We start from the raw sequence: 26672 nt of genomic DNA on the forward strand, positions 1-26672 counted from the left end.
CCATTATGTGGTGAAAATACACCTTAGTTAAGACAGATGCAGATTGACATTAGCCTGATTTTGGTAAATATAGGAGCCCTACTGTACCTCTCTGCTGATGGACGAAGGCAGGCGACTCAGCACCAGACCCCTCTGGGTCGGTTCTGGTGTGGTTTGCAGCTGGACTGGTCCACTGAGACACCCAGTGACTACTGCCCACTGCCACCGAGTCCTCAGACATACTCTGACAGGAGAGAAGAGAGCGCAGACACAGTTAGCCTAGTCTCTTGTCAGACTCGTGGCATTCCACTCCATTTAGAGAAACAGCGGTTGTGGGAAAAGACTACAGTTAACCTACTAAATCAACCGGATCCCTGCTACTGGCCACCTAGAGCTGGAGGAAGTACTCACATGTAGCGGAGGACACAGAAGACAACTCTGCTGCCATTCATTCACCTCTGAGTGGTCTTATGTTTAAGTGATGAGCCTGAAGAGTTATCATACTCATTACGTATTAGCTGATTCATATTTTAAACCAAGCATGGTGTAGAATAGAGGACCCAGAGTAGCCAAGGGAGGTGATCGGTGGGAATGAAGACCCATGATTGTAGAAAACAATACTTGAATTTATTACAGATACAGGATTTCAGAATAAATGGCTTGTCTCACACAGTTGTCCATAGCAGCAACATTCAGGATACGAAATCTCACAAAAATGATGGCGTTTCTAAAGCTCAGCCCCTTAATAGGGTTCCTACTTCAGCTTAGACTGGGCTTAAATGCTAAACAGTATACCTAGGGATTACCCCTTTTCCAGCTCTAAACAGAGCAACGCTCTCATTACTGGGACTAAAGAGAGTCTATCAGAACAGCCTAAATCAACTGCCTGTACAAACAGGCCGCAACAAACAAATTGCTATGGAGCACATTATAAAATGGTGTTCAACCCTGAGCTGAGAGAAAAGGACAGCATGCATCCCTTCACTACTCAGCCCCACCAACACTTATTAACCAATGAGAATGAGCATTTAATTTGAAGAACTTTACTTGTTAAATTAGACCAGGTAGCACTTTGGGAAACATTATTTAAGTTAATTGCATGAATTAGTTTAAATGACCATATTCAGTCATGTAATTTAGTCATGTCCACTTCAGTTTAAAAGAGAGAGCTAAATCAAATTGAACATGATTAGAAATACTACCGTGGGAGAAAGGATGAATGTGTCACTGTCTGTCACCTCAAATCTTTCTCTCGACCTGTGTGTACCTACAGTTGAAGTCGGAAGTTTACATACACCTTAGCAAAATACATTTAAACTTTTTCACAATTCCTTACATTTAATCCTAGTAAAAATGCCCTGTCTTAAGTCAGTTAGGATCACCACTTTATTTTAAGCATGTGAAATGTCAGACTAATAGTAGAGAGAATTATTTATTTCACCTTTTATTTCTTTCATCACATTCCCAGTGGTTTACATAAACTCAAAAAGTGCAATCTTTGTCCCCATGTGCAGTTGCAAACTGTAGTCTGGCTTTTTTATGGCGGTTTGGGCAGTGGCTTCTTCCTTGCGGAGCAGCCTTTCAGGTTATGTCGATATAGGACTAGTTTTACTGTGGATATAGATACTTTTGTACCTGTTTCCTCCAGCATCTTCACAAGGTCATTTGCTGTTGTTATGGGATTGATTTGCAATTCCTGCACCAAAGTACATTCCTCTCCAGGAGACAAAACACGTCACCTTTCTGAGCGGTATGATGGCTAAGTGGTCCCATGGTGTTTATACATACGTACTATTGTTTGTACAGATGAACATGGTACCTTCAGGCGTTTGGAAATTGCTCCCAAGGATGAACCAGAGTTGTGGAGGTCTACAATTTTTTCCCGAGGTCTTGGCTGATTTCTTTTGATTATCCCATGATGACAAGCAAGTTTGAAGGTAGGCCTTGAAATACATCCACAGGTACACCTCCAATTGACTAAAATTATGTAAATTAGCCTATCAGAAGCTTCTAAAGTTGTGACATCATTTTCTGGAATTGTCCAAGCTGTTTAAAAGGCACAGTCAACTTAGTGTATGTAAACTTCTGACCCATGGAATTGTGATACATTGAATTATAAGTGAAATAATCTGTCTATAAACAATTGTTGGAAAAATTACTTGTGTCATGCACAAAGTAGATATCCTAACTGACTTGCCAAAACTATAGTTTGTTAACAAGAAATGTGTGGAGTGGTTGAAAAACGAGTTTTAATGACTCCAACCTAAGTGTATGTAAACTTCCAATATGCAATATGAATGCCAGTCATCCAATATGCTGTAATAGAAACATGTTCATAAAAAATGTTCATTAAATCAGATTGACGATTGTAGACTATACTAGACTATTGTGGACTATACTAAACTGTTGTAGACTATCCTAGCATATTGTAGACTATACTATATTGTTGTGGACTATACTAGGCTATTGTAGACGTAGACCATACTAGACTATTGTCAACTACACTAGACTGTTGTAGACCATCCTAGACTATTGTGGACTATATACAGTCTCCTTCCTCCCTTTGTGGTTTGTATGGAACTTGCCTGGAGGGGACAGAGCATCATTTCTCTCTATGAACTAGGTCACAGACTGAGTGGCCTACTCTGTGAAATACAAGGACCCGGGGAGTGCCTGGTTGACACACAACTACTCCCCTTCCAATAGAGTAATCTTAATGCAATCTGGAGCTCTTGCTTTCCTATATTTATAGAACAGATGCAATTAATTTGATCCCCATGTTGTTGCAGGACATTTTGTGTATGTTATTCACATTTTTAAACGGATTCTAAAGTTTGTAATTTCCACTAACATTTCTGACTTCATTTGCACCAACTAAAATGTATCAATGCCTACAAAAATGTCAATTCCTTATAATCCACACAATAATTCACATTTCCTGTTGCTGCAGGATTATTTTCCACCTGTGAGAAAAGGATCATCTGTAAATATACTGAACAAAAATGTAAATGCAACATGTAAAGTGTTGGTCCCATGTTTCATGAGCTAAAGTAAAAAGCAAAAAAGATTATTTCTCTCAAATTGTGTGCACAAATGTGTTTACATCCCTGTTAGTGAGCATTTCTCCTTTGCCAAAATAATCCATCCACCCTGACAGATGTAGCATATCAAGAAGCAGATTAAACAGCATGATCATTAATGTATGTAGTTCTGTCCTTGAGCTGTTATTGTCTATGTTCTGTATTATGTCATTCTGCATTATGTTTCATGTTTTATGGTGACCCCAGGAAAAGAAGCTGTTGCTTTTGCAACAGCCTTTTGGGGATCCTAATAAAATACAACCCCCCAAAAAAAAAAAAAAAACACAGGTGCAACTTGTGCTGGGGATAATAAAAGGCCACTCTAAAATGTTCAGTTCTGTCACACAACACAACGCCACAGATGTCTCAGAAATCTCAGATGTCCATCAGCCACTCCTTGGGCTACAATAGCTATTTTGCCAATTGGCTTGGACACCTTTTACAGCCGACACGGAGCCCTGACGATCCATCATGACTGGTCTACTGACGTAACTGTCCGAGAGGGCTTCAACAGACTATTCCATCGCGACGTCCCCCTAAGGCCCTTCTGCTAGACTGCTAGACCCGGCCCTCTGAATCGCCGTGCCTCCAGCTCGCTTAGCTACACACTGGACCCTATGATCACTTGGCTAAGCATGCCTCTCCCTAATGTCAATATGCATTGCCCATTGCTGTTTTGGTTAGTGATTATTGTCTTATTTCACAGTAGAGCCTCCAGCCCTGCTCAATATGCCTTAACTAGCATTTTGTTCCACCTTCAACACATGTGGTGACCTTGCCTGGTTTAAATGGTGTCTCTAGAGACAAAACCTCTCTCATTGTCACTCAATGCCTAGGTTTCTCTCCACTCTGCTGTCTTCAACCTGGATCTCAGCGATCACTGCCTCATTGCCTGCGTACGTAACGGGTCCGTGGTCAACCGACCAACCCTCCTCACTGTCAAACGCTCCTTAAAACAATTCAGTGAGCAGACCTTTCTAATCGACCTGGCCACGGAATCCTGGAAGGATGTTGATCTCATTCCATCAGTAGAGGATGCCTGGTTACTCTTTAAAAGTGCTTTCCTCACCATCTTAAAAAAGCATGCCCCATTCAAAAAATGTAGAACCAGGAACAGATGTAGCCCTTGGTTCACTCCAGACCTGACTGCTCTTGACCAGCACAAAAACATCCTGTGGCGTATTGCATTAGCATCGAATAGCCCCCGCGATATGCACATTTTCAGGGAAGTTAGGAACTAATATACACAGGCAGTTAAGAAAGCAAAGGCTAGCTTTTTCAAACAGAAATTTGCATCCTGAAGAACAAACTCCAAAAAGTTATGGGACACCTCCTCCCAGCTGCCCACTGCACTGAGGCTAGGAAACACTGTCGCCACAAATAAATCCACTATAGTTGATCATTTCAGTAAGCATTTTTCTACGGCTGGCCATGCTTTCCACCTGGCTACCCCTACCCCGGTCAACAGCTCTGCACACCCCACAGCCTCCCCATTTCTCATTCACCCAAATCCAGATAGCTGATGTTCTGAAAGAGCTGCAAAATCTGGACCCCTACAAATTAGCTGGGCTAGATAATCTGGACCCTCTCTTTGTAAAATTATCCACCGCAATTTTCGCAACCCCTATTACTAGCCTGTTCAACCACTCTTTGGATTTGATATTTGTATCGTCTGAGATCCCTCAAGATTGGAAAGCTGCTGTGGTCATCCCCCTCTTCAAAGAGGGAGACACGTTATATCCAAACTGTTACAGACCTATATCTATCCTACCCTGCCTTTCAAAAGGTCTTCGAAAGCCAAGTTAACAAACAGATCACCGACCATTTCGAATCCCACCGTACCTTCTCCACTTTGCAATCTGTTTTCCGAGCTGGTCATGGGTGCACCTCAGCCACGCTCAAAGTCCTTAACGATATCATAACCGCCATCGAAAAAAATCCAATGCAGCTGTATTCATCGACCTGGGCAAGGCTTTCGACTCTGTCAATCACCACATTCTTATCAGCAGACTCAACAGCCTTGGTTTCTCAAATGACTGCCTCACCTGATTCACCAACTACTTCTCAGATAGAGTTCTGTGTGTCAAATCCTGTTGCCCGGACCTCTGGCAGTCTCTATGGGGGTGCCACAGGGTTCAATTCTCGGGCCAACTATTTTCTCTGTATACATCAATGATGTTGCTCTTGCTGCTGGTGAGTCCCTGATCCACCTCTACGCAGACGACACCATTCTGTATACTTCTGGCCCTTCGTTGGACACGGTGTTAACTAATTTGATTTGATTTGATTTGAGCTTCAATGCCATACAACTCTCATTGCGTGGCCTCCAACTGCTCTTAAATGCAAGTAAAACTAAATGCATGCTCTTCAACCGATCACTGCCCGCATCTGCCTGCCCGTCCAGCATCACTACTCTGGACGGTTCTGACTTAGAATGTGTGGACAACTACAAATACCTAGGTGTCTGGTTAGACTGTAAACTCTCCTTCCAGACTCACATTAAGCATCTCCAATCCAAAATTAAATCTAGAATCGGCTTCTTACTTTGCAATAAAGCATCCCGCACTCATGCTGCCAAAAACGGACTATCCTACCGATCCTTGACTTTGGCAATGTAATTTACAAAATAGCCTCCAACACTCTACTTAGCAAATTGGATGCAGTCTATCACAGTGCCATCAGTTTGTCACCGAAGCCCCATATACTACCTACCACGGCGACCTGTATGCTCTCGTTGGCTGGCCCTCGCTTCATATTCGCCGCCAATTCACTGGCTCCAGGTCATCTATAAATCATTGCTAGGTAAAGCCCCGCCTTATCTCAGCTCACTCTGCCAATGACTGGAACGAATTGCGAAAACCACTGAAGCTGGAGACTCATATCTACCTCACTAACTTTAAGCATAATCTCAGAGCGGCTTACGGATCATTGCACCTGTACATAGCCCATCTGTTAATAGCCCACCCAACTACCTCATGCCCATATTGTTATTTTTTTGTTTTCTTGCTCCTTTGCACCCCAGTATCTCTACTTGCACATTCATCTTCTGCACATCAATCACTCCAGTGTTTAATTGCTCATTTGTAATTCCTTCGCCACTACGGCCTATTTATTGCCTTATCTCCCTTATCTTACCTCATTTGCACAGACTGTATATAGACTTTTCTATTGTGTTACTGACTGTATGTTTGTTTATTCCATGTGTAACTCTGTGTTGTTGTTTGTGTCGCACTGCTTTGCTTTATCTTGACCAGGTCGCAGTTGTAAATGGGAACTTGTTCTCAACTGGCCTACCTGGTTAAATAAAATGTTTAAAAAATGTCTGCGCCCCTGCCCATTCATGTGAAATCCATAGATTAGGGCCTAATGAATGTATTTACATTGACTGATTTCCTTCTATGAACTGTAACTTAGTAAAATCTTGGAAATGTTTTGCATGTTGCGTTTATATTTTTGCTCTGTCATGAGGAAATCAGCACTAGCATTGTTAACTTTTTGTGATCTCTGCCTCTCATTCCTGCCCACTGGGCACAGACATCAATTCGACGTCTATTCAAATCAAACTATTTGTCACATGCGCCGAATACAACAGGTGAAGACCTTACCGTGAAATGCTTACCTATAAGCCCTTAACCAACAATGCAATTTAATTGAAATTACGTGGAAGCAATGTTGATTCAACCAGTGTGTGTGTAGTGGGTGGTTTGTGCATCACTCTCCTCAGAAAACTAAAACAATAGGAGCTCTACTGGAAAATCAATGGTATTTTGGCATATTAACACTCAACAGTTTTCAGAGGCTGCCGCATCCCTAAGAAGGAGTCTGAGGGTCAAGGGAAGAGACAGCGAGTGACTCAACCCAAGTATGTCAGGGCCATAATAATGAAAGTTAGTGATGGATACATTTCAAGCATCACACGCTGAATGAGATAGATGCCACCAGGTGTTGGCAGCCTGGCAGGCTATGATGACTAAAAGCCGTGAGAGATTGGGTGCAATCATTTTTGTCACTATGGAAGGGGTGTTTTACCTCGGATGGAAGGCAGCTTGGTTTCACCGTTTGTCCCATCTCTGTGGTCTTCCTCTCCTTCTTCCCCCCTTCTCCTTGTTGTAGTTCTACTGGTCCTGAGACAGACAGATCCTGGTTCTGCTCCATCCCAAACACCTGAGTATTAAGGTAATAAAGAGCTTCATGACTTTCCACTGTAATCTACTCTACTCAATAGATAAAGGTGGCTGATATTGGACCAACATGAGGGCCAGAGACAATTAAAGCACAGCCCCATACATCCACACAAGGCCAGTGCCATGGTAACAGCACTAGAAAGAACACACATTACAGCCATGTAAAAAACACAAAGAGCAGTGTGCCAATTAGTGTGTCAGCTAATTATAGGAATTACCATAATCACACTTCTAGTTTAGAGAAGACTACCCAGTCCATGCTCTGAATAAAACTGACAACCAATTATTTTATTTAACTAGGCAAGTCAGTTAAGAACTCTTATTTACAGTGACGGCCTAGGAACAGTGGGTTAACTGCTTTGTTCAGGGGCAGAACAACAGACTTTTACCTTGTCAGCTCAGGGATTCAATCGAGCAACCTTTCGGTTAGTGGCCCAATGCTCTAACCACTAGGCTACCTGCCACCAATGCCATCCCCCAACCCACTCCCCTCTTCATCCATTCCCCAAATACCATATTTTATGTCCCAAATACATGTTTAATGAGTGAATAAAGTATATATCAGGGCAACATGTTTAAGTTTATTTGGGGTCATCTTAAGCCGCAGCAGTAAACTCTCCTCTACTTCCGAGAATCTCCCTTCTAGAAAACTTTTCATTCAGCTTGAGAAAGCACGCAGGCAGTTGTTACATGAGCAAATAATGGAGAGCTCGACTGTGAGCCTCAAAATGCCATTTGGAGCCCGTTAGATTTGCTCTACAGCTGTGATCAGACTGAGCACTACACTCTTAGAAAAAAGGCTTCCAAAAGGGTTCTTAGGCTGTCCCCCCTTTTGATTCCAGGTAGAACCCTTTTGGGATTTATGTAGTACCCTCTGTGGAAAAGGTTCTACATGTAACCCAAAAGGGTTCTTCAAAGGGGTACAGTCCCAAAATGTTTTGCATGTCAGCAATCGAGTTTTCAAGATATTGGACTTTCAAAAAGCTAATTGTAACTTGCCACATAACCATGACACAAAATGCACCATATGATGAAAAATGCGTGATGATGTGGCAAGTTATAATTTACTTTTTGAAAGTCATATATCTTGACAAGTTGATTGCTGACATGCAAAACATTTTGATACTGTATCAGGAGTGGACTAATGAAAAAAATACTAAAATATAGTTTGAGTGGATTATTCCTTTAAAGGATTTATGTGGTTTTAATCGTGTTTTTTTATGATGGCAGCTGTTACGCTGGATTGGGCCAGACAAGTTATACACACTACACTCTTAGGAAAACGGGTTCCAAAAGAGTCCTTTGATTGTACGATATCCCTTTTTGGTTCCATGTAGAACCCTCTGTGGAAAGGGTTCTACATGGAACCCTTTTGGGTTCTACCTGGAACCAAAAAGGGTTCTTCAAAGGGTTCTTCTATGGGGACAGCTGAAGAAACCTTTAACGTTCTAGATAACACCTTTTTTTTCTAAGAGTGTATAATAGCCCACTCTCTTAATGTGTATGGCTGTTCATATGAGCTAATCCTAATAAGAACAGAGAGACTTGAGGGAAATAGACCTCCATCTCAGGGCGAGATGTACCATTTACTAATACTAACAGTGACATTTCTTTATTGCTATACTATTGAAAATTAGAGTATTAGTGCCTGATCAAGAACTTCACTGCACCAAAGTTTGAAAGGAATCTTAGATTACATATTGTACAAGGTAAATATTTGAAATAGTCTCGTAATGACCACATTGTTGGACATGAAATACATTACGAAAATAAATACAATTTCCCTTTACCCATGGGTAAGAGAGGACTTAGTCAAATGCTTCTCATTCGAAAAATAGCAATGTAATAGATCAATGTGACGACAGGTCATTACAGCTGAAAAGCTCAGCATGCTTAGTGGACGTTATTTTTGGAGGATATTTCAGAAAACTATAGAAAAATAGCATGCCCTTTGAATGCCCTGTTCAATAAGGTTCATTCAATTATGTTATTTCAAGACACAGAGAACTTGGTCATTCTTACTTTCAAACCAAGTCAACTTTCCTACATGCAATTCAGGTAATATAAAAATAAAATTACATTTGTATTCATTACGATTTTCACAGCAACCCAACCCACAATGATATATCCTTGAGTGGAGTGTGAATATACATCAGAAAGCTGACCATACCTTGTCTATCATGCGCCTGGCCTCCTCCTCCTCAGGGTTGCGGTTCTCCAACTCGATGGTGTAGGTTCCCTTATCACTCTGGTCATCCTCCTGCTCCCTGTCCCTGTCCCCCTGAGACCGAGGGGTCCTCAGACCCTCCTCACTGGGGCTGGGCTCAGTGGTCTGGTGGCCTGTACTGACCGAGCTCCTCCCTATGCTCTGGTCCTCAGACCTCTGCTTCATCAGAACTCGGGCGGCAGTGGGGGCTCCGGCTATCAGGGCCGCTGATAACGGGGCCTTACTGAAGTCTGTGGTCATGGTGGAAGGGGCCTTAGAGTGGGAGGGGGGGGTGGGGCAAAGAGCCTCCCTGGCCGCACCCCCAAGCAGCGGTGCAGTCTGGGAGAAGGAGTAGGAGCGTCGCTTGCGGGGGTTGTCATCGTTGTAGAATTCGATCATGAAGGTAGTCCTGTTGCCGGTAGTCCGACCCCACTGACCTCCCTGTCCTCCCTGCGCCGACCTCAGCCTCTCCTCCAGAGCCAGCCTCCGGCTGCCGAAGCGCAGGCCAATCCCGTTCTCAGAGTCACTCTGGGTACCGTCCTCATGCTTGCTGCCTGGGAGAAGCAAGACAGGAGGAGAGCACAGACCCATAACATCTAACCTCTGACCTTTCAACTGCTAATCATGACCTGGAGAAAGGACATAGTCCTCTATGATGGAATCTAATGTCTCCAGACTTCACCCAGCCACAGTACTACTAGCCCTGCCTCCCTGTGGGCAGAGGGGGAGAGGGGAGGGGGTTGGAGGGTGGAACTGGAGCAGGAAGGGAAGAGGAAGGGAAAGCGGGGGCTCAGGAAGAAGCATGCAGTCAGACGTGACAGTGGTGGGTTCAGAGACAGAATATTACCAGGCCACTCTGGAAACAGAGGCCTTTCATGCAGCAGCAGACAAACAATCTGTTAGGAGCCTCACAATGCTGCGTGTCTCTGAGTGACTAGAGGTGGCTGGCCCCGGCCACAACACCGCCGGCCCCACATGAGTCAGACTGCATCTCCTCCACTCCACCTCATCACACACAGCACACATCAAGCAAAAACAAAACAGTTAAATCTACTATACAGTACAGAGACAATCAACACAGTTAACTGTACTATACAGTACAGAAACAATCAACACAGTTAACTGTACTATACAGTACAGAGACAATCAACACAGTTAACTGTACTATACAGTACAGAGACAATCAACACAGTTAACTGTACTATACAGTACAGGGACAATCAACACAGTTAACTGTACTATACAGTACAGGGACAATCAACACAGTTAACTGTACTATACAGTACAGAGACAATCAACACAGTTAACTGTACTATACAGTACAGAGACAATCAACACAGTTAACTGTACTATACAGTACAGAGACAATCAACAGTTAACTGGACTATACAGTACAGAGACAATCAACACAGTTAACTCTACTACACAGTATAGAGACAATCAACGTAGTTAACTCATCAATCCACACAAAATACCCCATAATGACAAAGAAAAAACAGTATTTTTAAAAACTGAAATATAAAATGTATATAAGTATTCAGACCCTTTACACAATACTTTGTTGAATCATCTTTGGCAGAGATTACGGGTTCAAGTCGGGGCTCTAGCTGTGCGACTCAAGGACATATAGACTTGTCCCGAAGCCACCCCTGCGTTGTCTTGGCTATGTGCTTAGGATTGCTGTACTGTTGGAAGGTCAACCTTCACACCAGTCTGAGGTCCCGAGCATTCTGGAGCAGGATTCCTCTGTACTTTGCTCCATTCATCTTTCCCTCCGTTCATCCCCACAGCATGATGCTGCCACCAGCATGCTTCACCGTAGGGATGATGCCTGGTTTCCTCCAGACGTTCAATCTTGGTTTCATCAGACCAGAGAACCTTGCTGTTATATGCCTTTTACTGAGGAGTGGCTTCCATCTGGCCACTCTACAATAAAGGCCTGATTGGTGGAGTGTTGCATAGATGGTTGTTCTTCTGGAAGGTTCTACCATCTCCACAAAGGAACCATCGGGTTCTTGGTCACCTCCCTGACCAAGGCCCTTCTCCTCCGATTACTCAGTTTGGCTGTGCGGCCAGCTCTAGGAAGAGTCTTGGTGGTTCCAAACTTCTTCTATTGAAGAATGATGGAGGCCACTGTGTTCTTGGGGACCTTCAATGTTTTGGTACACTTCCCCAGATCTGTGCCTTGACACATTCCTGTCTCGGAGCTCTATGGACAAGACTTCATGGCTTGGTCAATGATCTACACCTGCATTGCTTGCTGTTTGGGGTTTTAGGCTGGGTTTCTGTACAGCACTTTGAGATATCAGCTGATGTACGAAGGGCTATATAAATACATTTGATTTGATTAATGGAAACATTTTGAGTCTCTGAGCAAGGGGTCTGAATACTTAAGTAAATATGGTATTTCTGTTTTCATTTTTAATAGATTAGGAAATATTTCTAAAAACCTGTTTTCGCTTCATCATTATGGGGTAGTGTGTAGATTGATGATTTATAAGGCTGTAACGTAACAAAATGTGGAAAAAGTCAAAGGATTTGAATACTCTCTGAATGCACTATATTTCTTTATTGTTTTCCCCTAACCCTACCAGCCCTCCCCTAATTGTAGTAAACTAATGGACAACAATACTTAGGCTTCTACTTCCAGCTTATACATACTATATACAATTTTCTGACAAGAAACAAAGTGGACTATAATATAAAATATTGGAAGGTGAACAGCCAACAAAACAACAATTAACCATAGTCCACAGCACAGCAGCGCAAACACTAAGACACAGACAAATGTCAAATCTCCATCACACAGTTTTAAAACACACAACATTCACAACATAACATATTGTTAATCTTCTACAGGTTAACAGAGACTAAAACCACCAAAACGTAACAGATTAACCTGTTAACCTGTTCATTTACGTCACAAACAACAAAGTTAACCCTCTCCATGATGACTGCACTGAGCACCACTGAGCAAGCCTCACACACAGCTCTCTGTCCCTGGGCTGATGACTGCACTGAGCTCCACTGAGCAAGCCTCACACACAGCTCTCTGTCCCTGGGCTGATGACTGCACTGAGCACCACTGAGCAAGCCTCACACACAGCTCTCTGTCCCTGGGCTGATGACTGCACTGAGCTCCACTGAGCAAGCCTCACACACAGCTCTCTGTCCCTGGGCTGATGACTGCACTGAGCACCCCTGAGCAAGCCTCACACACAGCTCTCTGTCCCTGGGCTGATGACTGCACTGAGCTCCACTGAGCAAGCCTCACACACAGCTCTCTGTCCCTGGGCTGATGACTGCACTGAGCTCCACTGAGCACGCCTCACACACAGCTCTCTGTCCCTGGGCTGATGACTGCACTGAGCTCCACTGAACAAGCCTCACACACAGCTCTCTGTCCCTGGGCTGATGACTGCACTGAGCTCCACTGAGCACGCCTCACACACAGCTCTCTGTCCCTGGGCTGATGACTGCACTGAGCTCCACTGAGCACGCCTCACACACAGCTCTCTGTCCCTGGGGCTAATGACTGCACTGAGCACCACTGAACATGCCTCACACAAACATGCACACCTCCAAAACTCACAGTCCTGACCGCCTGCAGCATGAGAACTCCAACCACAACACCGACCCCTGTTTCTTCCTCCCCTCGATCCCACAGCTAGACTCCCACAATAGCCTTTGGAAGGTACAGCTTCAGAATACACCCCATAAATCAAGTACAGGAAAAACGCCTCAAAGTACAGCAGCCAAACATTGTATTTATTTATTTATTTTACTAGGCAAGTCAGTTAAGAACAAATTCTTACTTTCAATGACGGCCTAGGAACAGTGGGTTACCTGCCTGTTCAGGGGCAGAATGACAGATTTGTACCTTGTCAGCTCGGGGATTTGAACTTGCAACCTTTCGGGTTACTAGTCCAACGCTCTAGGCTACCCTGTCGCCCCAATACAGTAGGGGCTGTAGCACTCAGCAGCTCAGCCTCTGACTTCACTTTTGTACGTGCTATGTGCTTCATAAATCTCCATTTATACCACTCTGTCTGCACGCCATCCCCAGGCACAGCTATCGTACCACAGAAATTGGCAGCCATTTAATTAGCCAGCTCCAAAGAGTAGCTAGCGCCCAGCCCACACTCTCTATTGAGTCCTGTCAAACAGCGTCCTACAAAAGGCCCAGACATGGTGATGAAGATGCAGACAGAGATAGTGGCAAGGCTCCAATTAAAATATGAACCAACTAAAGCACTATGTGGATGAATCATTAAGGAGATGTGATGGATGTGGCTTGGCTCCTTGGTGTACAGCAGAAAATGAGTGCAGGGAGAGTGGAGAATGGGGGAGGCAGGCAGAAAGGCAGAAAGGCAGGTGGCCTACTGTGCCATCCATGCTAAGCTCAGTCAATGGGTGTGAGAGCTGGGAGATGGCTGGGGGATTTAGAAGTGCTGGGGACTAATCCTGAGGAAGTAGACAATTCGGACTGCCATTGACAAAGCCATGGCTGAGAGATTTAAGAATGAAGAATCATTAGAATCAGAGTGGGAGGATGTACATAGAGAGTCATAGGGGCGTGTCTCCGTCACTGACATACAGTACTAAGGAGGGTTGGACTTTATTTGCTTCAGGGTGGGGACCTTAATACAATTACATAAACAGACAATATTTAATATAAGGGACCTTTAGAGTTACATCATATCATCATGGAGATGATATGACATCAGAGTCCCCTTGAGAAGAAGAATCATACAGATAGATACTGTAAGACATTCAGATGAGTAGCATGTAAAGCCTTCTAGCAGGATGAAAGTCAGATCAGGCTACAGGGGAAGTAAACACGCCATGGCCTATCCTGCCTTCTCTCCTGTCTGACTGCCTACAGGAGGAGTAAACACGCCATGGCCTATCCTGCCTTCTCTCCTGTCTGACTGCCTACAGGAGGAGTAAACACGCCATGGTCTTTCCTGCCTTCTCTCCTGTCTGACTGCATACAGGAGGAGTAAACACGCCATGGCCTATCCTGCCTTCTCTCCTGTCTGACTGCCTACAGGAGGAGTAAACACGCCATGGCCTATCCTGCCTTCTCTCCTGTCTGACTGCCTACAGGAGGAGTAAACACGCCATGGCCTATCCTGCCTTCTCTCCTGTCTGACTGCCTACAGGAGGAGTAAACACACCATGGCCTATCCTGCCTTCTCTCCTGTCTGACTGCCTACAGGAGTAGTAAACACGCCATGGCCTATCCTGCCTTCTCTCCTGTCTGACTGCATACAGGAGGAGTAAACACGCCATGGCCTATTCTGCCTTCTCTCCTGTCTGACTGCCTACAGGAGGAGTAAACAGGCCATGGCCTATCCTGCCTTCTCTCCTGTCTGACTGCCTACAGGAGGAGTAAACACGCCATGGCCTATCCTGCCTTCTCTCCTGTCTGACTGCCTACAGGAGTAGTAAACAGGCCATGGTCTTTCCTGCCTTCTCTCCTGTCTGACTGCCTACAGGAGGAGTAAACACGCCATGGTCTTTCCTGCCTTCTCTCCTGTCTGACTGCATACAGGAGTAGTAAACAGGCCATGGCCTATCCTGCCTTCTCTCCTGTCTGACTGCCTACAGGAGTAGTAAACACGCCATGGCCTATCCTGCCTTCTCTCCTGTCTGACTGCCTACAGGAGTAGTAAACAGGCCATGGTCTTTCCTGCCTTCTCTCCTGTCTGACTGCCTACAGGAGTAGTAAACACGCCATGGTCTTTCCTGCCTTCTCTCCTGTCTGACTGCATACAGGAGTAGTAAACACGCCATGGTCTTTCCTGCCTTCTCTCCTGTCTGACTGCCTACAGGAGTAGTAAACAGGCCATGGTCTTTCCTGCCTTCTCTCCTGTCTGACTGCCTACAGGAGTAGTAAACACGCCATGGTCTTTCCTGCCTTCTCTCCTGTCTGACTGCATACAGGAGTAGTAAACACGCCATGGTCTTTCCTGCCTTCTCTCCTGTCTGACTGCCTACAGGAGTAGTAAACAGGCCATGGTCTTTCCTGCCTTCTCTCCTGTCTGACTGCCTACAGGAGTAGTAAACACGCCATGGTCTTTCCTGCCTTCTCTCCTGTCTGACTGCATACAGGAGGAGTAAACAGGCCATGGTCTTTCCTGCCTTCTCTCCTGTCTGACTGCCTACAGGAGTAGTAAACAGGCCATGGCCTATCCTGCCTTCTCTCCTGTCTGACTGCCTACAGGAGGAGTAAACAGGCCATGGTCTTTCCTGCCTTCTCTCCTGTCTGACTGCCTACAGGAGGAGTAAACAGGCCATGGTCTTTCCTGCCTTCTCTCCTGTCTGACTGCCTACAGGAGGAGTAAACAGGCCATGGCCTATCCTGCCTTCTCTCCTGTCTGACTGCCTACAGGAGGAGTAAACAGGCCAATGGTCTTTCCTGCCTTCTCTCCTGTCTGACTGCCTACAGGAGGAGTAAACAGGCCATGGTCTTTCCTGCCTTCTCTCCTGTCTGACTGCCTACAGGAGTAGTAAACAGGCCATGGTCTTTCCTGCCTTCTCTCCTGTCTGACTGCATACAGGAGGAGTAAACAGGCCATGGCCTATCCTGCCTTCTCTCCTGTCTGACTGCATACAGGAGGAGTAAACACGCCATGGTCTTTCCTGCCTTCTCTCCTGTCTGACTGCCTACAGGAGGAGTAAACACGCCATGGTCTTTCCTGCCTTCTCTCCTGTCTGACTGCATACAGGAGGAGTAAACAGGCCATGGTCTTTCCTGCCTTCTCTCCTGTCTGACTGCCTACAGGAGGAGTAAACAGGCCATGGTCTTTCCTGCCTTCTCTCCTGTCTGACTGCCTACAGGAGTAGTAAACAGGCCATGGTCTTTCCTGCCTTCTCTCCTGTCTGACTGCATACAGGAGTAGTAAACAGGCCATGGTCTTTCCTGCCTTCTCTCCTGTCTGACTGCCTACAGGAGTAGTAAACAGGCCATGGCCTATCCTGCCTTCTCTCCTGTCTGACTGCCTACAGGAGGAGTAAACACGCCATGGCCTATCCTGCCTTCTCTCCTGTCTGACTGCATACAGGAGGAGTAAACAGGCCATGGTCTTTCCTGCCTTCTCTCCTGTCTGACTGCCTACAGGAGGAGTAAACAGGCCATGGTCTTTCCTGCCTTCTCTCCTGTCTGACTGCCTACAGGAGGAGTAAACAGGCCATGGTCTTTCCTGCCTTCTCTCCTGTCTGACTGCCTACAGGAGTAGTAAACACGCCATGGCCTATCCTGCCTTCTCTCCTGTCTGACTGCCTACAGGAGGAGTAAACACGCCATGGCCTATCCTGCCTTCTCTCCTGTCTGACTGCCTACAGGAGGAGTAAACACGCCATGGTCTTTCCTGCCTTCTCTCCTGTCTGACTGCCTACAGGAGGAGTAAACACGCCATGGCCTATCCTGCCTTCTCTCCTGTCTGACTGCCTACAGGAGGAGTAAACACGCCATGGTCTTTCCTGCCTTCTCTCCTGTCTGACTGCCTACAGGAGGAGTAAATACACCATGGCCTATCCTGCCTTCTCTCCTGTCTGACTGCCTACAGGAGTAGTAAACACGCCATGGCCTTTCCTGCCTTCTCTCCTGTCTGACTGCCTGCTGTACTGCAGCTTGGAGTGAGACTGCAGCTACAAGCATTAGAAAAGTGGAAGTAATTATTTAATGTCAGAAAGATCAGAACCAAGGCTAAGCAAGGATCTCCTGCTCCAATACACACAGCATACAGTAGATTACATGAAAAGCCTGAGAACAATGACAGGTATGGGCCATATTTAAATCTATATATTTTACCTTTATTTAACTAGGCAAGTCAGTTAAGAACAAATTATATTTATAATGACCAGCCTGAGGACATTGACAGGTATGGGCCATACAGTAGGTTACATGACCAGCCTGAGGACAATGACAGGTATGGGCCATACAGTAGGTTACATGACCAGCCTGGGGACATTGACAGGTATGGGCCATACAGTAGGTTACATGACCAGCCTGAGGACATTGACAGGTATGGGTCATACAGTAGGTTACATGACCAGCCTGAGGACAATGACAGGTATGGCCCATACAGTAGGTTACATGATCAGCCTGAGGACAATGACAGGTATGGCCCATACAGTAGGTTACATGACCAGCCTGAGGACATTGACAGGTATGGGCCATACAGTAGGTTACATGACCAGCCTGAGGACAATGACAGGTATGGGCCATACAGTAGGTTACATGACCAGCCTGAGGACATTGACAGGTATGGGCCATACAGTAGGTTACATGACCAGCCTGAGGACAATGACAGGTATGGCCCATACAGTAGGTTACATGACCAGCCTGAGGACAATGACAGGTATGGGCCATACAGTAGGTTACATGACCAGCCTGAGGACATTGACAGGTATGGGCCATACAGTAGGTTACATGACCAGCCTGAGGACAATGACAGGTATGGGCCATACAGTAGGTTACATGACCAGCCTGAGGACATTGACAGGTATGGGCCATACAGTAGGTTACATGACCAGCCTGAGGACAATGACAGGTATGGGCCATACAGTAGGTTACATGACCAGCCTGAGGACATTGACAGGTATGGGCCATACAGTAGGTTACATGACCAGCCTGAGGACAATGACAGGTATGGGCCATACAGTAGGTTACATGACCAGCCTGAGGACATTGACAGGTATGGGCCATACAGTAGGTTACATGACCAGGTATGAGTAATTGAAGTCTGGTTGGTTAATGGTCATGGTCATTAATAATGGTCATTACTGCATCAGGAGAGCTGCTATTCTAGGCGTTTCGGGGTCAACACTAGTCTTACTTTAGACGATAAGATTTTTAAAAAAAAATGTAGCCTCTGTTTTTAGCGAGTAAGGGATGAGCTTTATTAAGAGGATACATTTTACAGGATCTTGCAAAAAACCTCCCAAACCTCTCAAACACTCATGGCTTTTAGCAGTAAAACACATGTTGATCAGATCGGCAACATTGTGAGGTTAGCAAGGTCAGATGTACAACAGTTAGTAGATGATACTGTAGTGTGGCTATATGGACGAAATACATGCATTTGCTGAAACTGTGGGACAGAGAGAAAGACAAGCAGGCAGGATATGGCCCTCACCTTTGAGCCTGTGGAAGTGGACGGGGACATCACTCTTGATGCTCTTGCTGTCCTCCTCTGTGGACTCACTGCGCACCGTGGGGGGGTCATTGTGGGCCAGCCAATCAGCCACCTTGCTCTCAGAGGCCATCATGGCGGCCTGTAGGGTGCTGAGGTCCTTGCTCCCCGGCTGGGGGGCCTTCTTAGGCCGGGGCCGGTGGTCCGGAGTCAGTTTGGACACATGGTCCTTAATCCTGACCTTGCCAGGAGAGGTGTCATCAAACTCGATGGTGAAGGCGTGAGGTGAGGCGTGGCCCTGAGCGCTACTGGCGGTGGTAGCAGCAGCCCCCTCAGTGTCTTTAGTAGGGATTTCATGAATGCTGTCCTCAGCCATCTGAGACTCCTTGGTAGGGATCTCAAAGTAGCTGGGCTCAGGACCCAGACCATCCTCCATAGGCCTCTCACTCCTCTTAGGCTCTCTGCCGTCTGTAGGTTCACAAAGAGGAGAACACTGGGGATCAGATTCTAGAGGTCAGAGGTTACAGGCCCCAAATGGGCCGCTCAGCTGTGTCTATTCTGAGTCTCACCATAAGTCTGAATCCGTGTCTGGCCCTGGCAGAACACAGCCCGCTCTTTATTTATGTAACCTGTATTTAACAAGGCAAGTCAGTTAAACAACAAATTCTTCTTTACAATGACGACCTACCAAAAGGCTAAAGGCATCCTGCAGGGACAGGGGCAGGGATTCAAATCTAAAATACAGGACAAAACACACATCACGACAAGAGAGACACCACTACACTACATAAAGAGAGGCCTAAGACAACAACACAGCATGGTAGCAACACAACATGACAACAACACAACATGGTAGCAACACAACATGGTAGCAGCACAACATGGTAGCAACCCAACATGGTAGCAACCCAACATGGTAGCAGCACAAAACATGGTACAAATATTATTGGGCACAGACAATAGCACAAACGCAAGGTACAGACAATACATCATGCGAAGCAGCCACAGCTGTCAGTAAGAAGGGTTGGAGATAAAATGGTCCAGTTTGAGCGTTTTTTGCAGCTCGTTCCAGTCTCTAGCTGCAGCGAAATGAAAAGACGAGTGACCCAGGCATGTGTGTGCTTTGGGGACCTTTAACAGAATGTGACTGGCAGAACGGGTGTTGTACGTGGAGGAAGGGCTGCAGTAGGTATCTCAGATAGGGGAGAGTGAGGCCTAAGAGGGTTTTATAAATAAGCATCAACCAGTGTGACTTGCGATGAGCATACAGAGATGACCAGTTTACAGAGGAGTATAGAGTGTGTCCTATAAGGAGCATTGGTTTCAAAACAGGTCAGGCTGTGCTGGAGCCCAGGCAGACAGGCACAAAGCCATGTAGTGTAACTTACTTAATATATGCCATTTAGCAGACGCTTTTATCCAAAGCGACTTACAGTCATGTGTGCATACATTCTACGTATGGGTGGTCCCGGGGATCGAACCCACTACCCTGGCGTTACAAGCGCCATGCTCTACCAACTGAGCTACAGAAGGACCACATGTCAGGCTGTGCTGGAGCCCAGGCAGACAGGCACAAAGCCATGTAGTGTAACTTACTTAATAATGTCACTTACTTAGTAATGATTGTGTAACTTCCTTTGATTATGTGGCAAGGCATTATGGCATATGTGTAGACCATCTAGTTTATACGTATGACAAAGTGAGCAGCTGAGTTGTTCTTGGAAAGTACAAGTTAGTTTTGTACATTTCCTCCCTTATGTAGTAAGGGAACAATATCAAAGTCAAATATTCAAAGTATAATAGCTACTGGGATTTAGGAGCCCCCAATAAGGCCACATCTTTATCAGAAGTTATATCTTTCAATTCAACTTGAAAGTAAGTCATGTTTGTATCTCTTTGAAAACAGATAAGCTCCTGAAAGCATGACTGCAAATATCTGTGGCTTTCAACAAAGTAAAAAATGGAGTGAAATGAGACACGACGTTGTCCATTTAGAGAACTATATTCAAACTGATACCCCTTGCATCAGGTCCTAGATTATAGTCCCCAACAGGTCTGGTGGTAAATAAGGCTGTGCTTTCAGGTTTCATCCTATCCAAGAATCAAAGAAATACCCACTGCTTCCACAAACAAGACCACCACAACTTCATCTTAGAACCTCCCTTTTTTTAAATAAATACTACCACCCTTCCTCTAAAGATTTCATGATGAATCGTGTGACTCAATTCTAAAGCACTGAGGGTCACGGTGGTCATTCATTTAACAGGAACACTGTACATTAGAGCAGTGGTTCCCAACCTTTTTCGGTTACTATACCACCAACTGAATTTTGCTCTGTCCGGTGTACCCCTGAAGTACCCCCTCATGTGCATTTTACCAATAGGTCTATGGTCTCATGAGTCTACTCAAGTACCCCCTGCGGATAAGCCAAGTACCCCCAGGGGTCATTAGAGTACATGAGACACACACAGAATAACTAACAACACCCATATTAATACATATTCCTGACAGAGCATTACTAACACCACCCATATTAATACATATTCCTGACAGAGCATTACTAACAACACCCATATTAATACATATTCCTGACAGAGCATTACTAACACCACCCATATTAATACATATTCCTGACAGAGCATTACTAACACCACCCATATTAATACATATTCCTGACAGAGCATTACTAACAACACCCATATTAATACATATTCCTGACAGAGCATTACTAACACCACCCATATTAATACATATTCCTGACAGAGCATTACTAACACCACCCATATTAATACATATTCCTGACAGAGCATTACTAACAACACCCATATTAATACATATTCCTGACAGAGCATTACTAACACCACCCATATTAATACATATTCCTGACAGAGCATTACTAACAACACCCATATTAATACATATTCCTGACAGAGCATTACTAACAACACCCATATTAATACATATTCCTGACAGAGCATTACTAACACCACCCATATTAATACATATTCCTGACAGAGCATTACTAACAACACCCATATTAATACATATTCCTGACAGAGCATTACTAACAACACCCATATTAATACATATTCATGACAGAGCATTACTAACAACACCCATATTAATACATATTCCTGACAGAGCATTACTAACACCACCCATATTAATACATATTCCTGACAGAGAATTACCCACACCACCCATATTAATACATATTCCTGACAGAGCATTACTAACACCACCCATATTAATACATATTCCTGACAGAGAATTACCCACACCACCCATATTAATACATATTCCTGACAGAGCATTACTAACACCACCCATATTAATACATATTCCTGACAGAGCATTACTAACACCACCCAAATTAATACATATTCCTGACAGAGAATTACCCACACCACCCATATTAATACATATTCCTGACAGAGCATTACTAACACCACCCATATTAATACATATTCCTGACAGAGCATTACTGACAACACCCATATTAATACATATTCCTGACAGAGCATTACTAACACCACCCATATTAATACATATTCCTGACAGAGCATTACTAACACCACCCATATTAATACATATTCCTGACAGGGCACTACTAACAACACCCATATTAATACATATTCCTGACAGAGCATTACTAACAACACCCATATTAATACATATTCCTGACAGAGCATTACTAACAACACCCATATTAATACATATTCCTGACAGAGGATTACTAACAACACCCATATTAATACATATTCCTGACAGAGAATTACCCACACCACCCATATTAATACATATTCCTGACAGAGCATTACTAACACCACCCATATTAATACATATTCCTGACAGATAATTACCCACACCACCCATATTAATACATATTCCTGACAGAGCATTACTAACAACACCCATATTAATACATATTCCTGACAGAGGATTACTAACAACACCCATATTAATACATATTCCTGACAGAGAATTACCCACACCACCCATATTAATACATATTCCTGACAGAGCATTACTAACACCACCCATATTAATACATATTCCTGACAGAGAATTACCCACACCACCCATATTAATACATATTCCTGACAGAGCATTACTAACACCACCCATATTAATACATATTCCTGACAGAGAATTACCCACACCACCCATATTAATACATATTCCTGACAGAGCATTACTAACACCACCCATATTAATACATATTCCTGACAGAGCATTACTGACAACACCCATAGCTCATCTAATGTACAGTACATTTAATGAATCATGTCCTAGAGTAGCTCATCTAATATACTGTACATTTAATTAATCATGTTCTCTAGTAGCTCATCTAATGTACTGTACATTTAATTAATCATGTTCTCTAGTAGCTCATCTAATGTACTGTACATTTAATTAATCATGTTCTCTAGTAGCTCATCTAATGTACTGTACATTTAATTAATCATGTTCTCTAGTAGCTCATCTAATGTACTGTACATTTAATTAAACATGTTCTCTACTAGCACATCTAATGTACTGAAACATGTGTGCATGCATCTGATCATCTTGCCAACATTTGGAACATATCATTTCATACTTCAGATGATGATGAGGTCAAGTAGGTTCTTACCTGCTGCAGAGCTGTCATGCTTCTTCCCACACGTCTTGGTCTCCTGTTTGAAGGAGTTCTCGTCGTCTGCATCCCCATCCCCCCACCAAGATGGCTGTCCATACAGAGGTGTTCCCCGGTGCGATGCTGCTATGTCCCCTATAACACAAACACAAGAGGTTTCACACAATTTAGATTTAATGTATGACATTCGTCAAGGGGTGTTTGACAAGATAAATGAATTAAGTCAATTGATACAGTAACTGGCCAGTAGTTACTGTGACTGTTCCTGAGCAGCTGCACTGTGTCTTTTTGTAGGGGGTGTGAACTGGAGGCAGAGAAGTCAGACGCGGGAGAGAAATAACTGTTTCCAACAGCGCAGTTTATTAACAAAACCCACCAGAAAACAGAATAATAAAATAAATGGATCCATAACCCAACGCACACCAGGACAGATGTTCACAAACACTACAATAAACAATCACCCACAAGGACATGAGGGGGAACAGAGGGGTAAATACACACCAGGACAGATGTTCACAAACACTACAATAAACAATCACCCACAAGGACATGAGGGGGAACAAAGGGGTAAATACACACCAGGACAGATGTTCACAAACACTACAATAAACAATCACCCACAAGGACATGAGGGGGAACAGAGGGGTAAATACACACCAGGACAGATGTTCACAAACACTACAATAAACAATCACCCACAAGGACATGAGGGGGAACAGAGGGGTAAATACACACCAGGACAGATGTTCACAAACACTACAATAAACAATCACCCACAAGGACATGAGGGGGAACAGAGGGGTAAATACACACCAGGACAGATGTTCACAAACACTACAATAAACAATCACCCACAAGGACATGAGGGGGAACAAAGGGGTAAATACACACCAGGACAGATGTTCACAAACACTACAATAAACAATCACCCACAAGGACATGAGGGGGAACAGAGGGGTAAATACACACCAGGACAGATGTTCACAAACACTACAATAAACAATCACCCACAAGGACATGAGGGGGAACAGAGGGGTAAATACACACCAGGACAGATGTTCACAAACACTACAATAAACAATCACCCACAAAAACATGAGGGGGAACAGAGGGGTAAATACACACCAGGACAGATGTTCACAAACACTACAATAAACAATCACCCACAAGGACATGAGGGGGAACAAAGGGGTAAATACACACCAGGACAGATGTTCACAAACACTACAATAAACAATCACCCACAATGACATGAGGGGGAACAGAGGGGTAAATACACACCAGGACAGATGTTCACAAACACTACAATAAACAATCACCCACAAGGACATGAGGGGGAACAGAGGGGTAAATACACACCAGGACAGATGTTCACAAACACTACAATAAACAATCACCCACAAGGACATGAGGGGGAACAGAGGGGTAAATACACACCAGGACAGATGTTCACAAACACTACAATAAACAATCACCCACAAGGACATGAGGGGGAACAGAGGGGTAAATACACACCAGGACAGATGTTCACAAACACTACAATAAACAATCACCCACAAGGACATGAGGGGGAACAGAGGGGTAAATACACACCAGGACAGACGTTCACAAACACTACAATAAACAATCACCCACAAGGACATGAGGGGGAACAGAGGGGTAAATACACACCAGGACAGATGTTCACAAACACTACAATAAACAATCACCCACAAGGACATGAGGGGGAACAGAGGGGTAAATACACACCAGGACAGACGTTCACAAACACTACAATAAACAATCACCCACAAGGACATGAGGGGGAACAGAGGGGTAAATACACACCAGGACAGATGTTCACAAACACTACAATAAACAATCACCCACAAGGACATGAGGGGGAACAGAGGGGTAAATACACACCAGGACAGACGTTCACAAACACTACAATAAACAATCACCCACAAGGACATGAGGGGGAACAGAGGGGTAAATACACACCAAGACAGACGTTCACAAACACTACAATAAGCAATCACCCACAAGGACATGAGGGGGAACAGAGGGGTAAATACACACCAGGACAGACGTTCACAAACACTACAATAAACAATCACCCACAAGGACATGAGGGGGAACAGAGGGGTAAATACATACCAGGACAGATGTTCACAAACACTACAATAAACAATCACCCATAAGGACATGAGGGGGAACAGAGGGGTAAATACACACCAGGACAGATGTTCACAAACACTACAATAAACAATCACCCACAAGGACATGAGGGGGAACAGAGGGGTAAATACACACCAGGACAGATGTTCACAAACACTACAATAAACAATCACCCACAAGGACATGAGGGGGAACAGAGGGGTAAATACACACCAGGACAGACTGACAGCAGAGAGGAAAGGGAACATACAGTCTGACTGCAGAGAGTAAAGGGAACATACAGTCTGACTGCAGAGAGGAAAGGGAACATACAGTCTGACTGCAGAGAGGAAAGGGAACATACAGTCTGACTGCAGAGAGGAAAGGGAACATACAGTCTGACTGCAGAGAGTAAAGGGAACATACAGTCTGACTGCAGAGAGGAAAGGGAACATACAGTCTGACTGCAGAGAGGAAAGGGAACATACAGTCTGACAGCAGAGAGGAAAGGGAACATACAGTCTGAATGCAGAGAGGAAAGGGAACATACAGTCTGACTGCAGAGAGGAAAGGGAACATACAGTCTGACTGCAGAGAGGAAAGGGAACATACAGTCTGACTGCAGAGAGGAAAGGGAACATACAGTCTGACTGCAGAGAGGAAAGGGAACATACAGTCTGACTGCAGAGAGGAAAGGGAACATACAGTCTGACTGCAGAGAGGAAAGGGAACATACAGTCTGACTGCAGAGAGGAAAGGGAACATACAGTCTGACTGCAGAGAGGAAAGGGAACATACAGTCTGACTGCAGAGAGGAAAGGGAACATACAGTCTGACTGCAGAGAGGAAAGGGAACATACAGTCTGACTGCAGAGAGGAAAGGGAACATACAGTCTGAATGCAGAGAGGAAAGGGAACTTACAGTCTGACAGCAGAGAGGAAAGGGAACATACAGTCTGACTGCAGAGAGGAAAGGGAACATACAGTCTGACTGCAGAGAGGAAAGGGAACATACAGTCTGACAGCAGAGAGGAAAGGGAACATACAGTCTGACTGCAGAGAGGAAAGGGAACATACAGTCTGACTGCAGAGAGGAAAGGGAACATACAGTCTGACTGCAGAGAGGAAAGGGAACATACAGTCTGACTGCAGAGAGGAAAGGGAACATACAGTCTGACAGCAGAGAGGAAAGGGAACATACAGTCTGACAGCAGAGAGGAAAGGGAACATACAGTCTGACTGCAGAGAGGAAAGGGAACATACAGTCTGACTGCCGAGAGGAAATGGAACATACAGTCTGACTGC

The 26672-nt window shown here is 44.6% G+C and overlaps 1 protein-coding gene across 4 annotated transcripts in view; it reads right to left on the reverse strand.

Annotated features, from left to right (window-relative positions):
• LOC118360950 (centrosomal protein of 170 kDa-like) overlaps positions 1 to 26672 on the reverse strand; it is a 96128-nt gene that overhangs the window by 14606 nt on the left and 54850 nt on the right. For 2 of the 4 annotated variants that reach the window (XM_052470927.1, XM_052470934.1), the window contains 6 exons: positions 23226 to 23363; positions 19162 to 19221; positions 18596 to 19060; positions 9414 to 10003; positions 7089 to 7223; positions 88 to 223 (listed from right to left, as the gene is read on the reverse strand). In XM_052470927.1, coding sequence (XP_052326887.1) covers positions 88 to 223; positions 7089 to 7223; positions 9414 to 10003; positions 18596 to 19060; positions 19162 to 19221; positions 23226 to 23363 — 1524 coding nt within the window. Of the gene's footprint in view, positions 1 to 87; positions 224 to 7088; positions 7224 to 9413; positions 10004 to 18595; positions 19061 to 19161; positions 19222 to 19280; positions 19327 to 23225; positions 23364 to 26672 lie in introns of those variants that run through there. The other 2 variants (XM_052470948.1, XM_052470940.1) reach the window with 2 other exon arrangements.

The sequence above is a fragment of the Oncorhynchus keta genome, chromosome 2, assembly GCF_023373465.1.
Source record: "Oncorhynchus keta strain PuntledgeMale-10-30-2019 chromosome 2, Oket_V2, whole genome shotgun sequence".
NCBI lineage: Eukaryota > Metazoa > Chordata > Actinopteri > Salmoniformes > Salmonidae > Oncorhynchus > Oncorhynchus keta.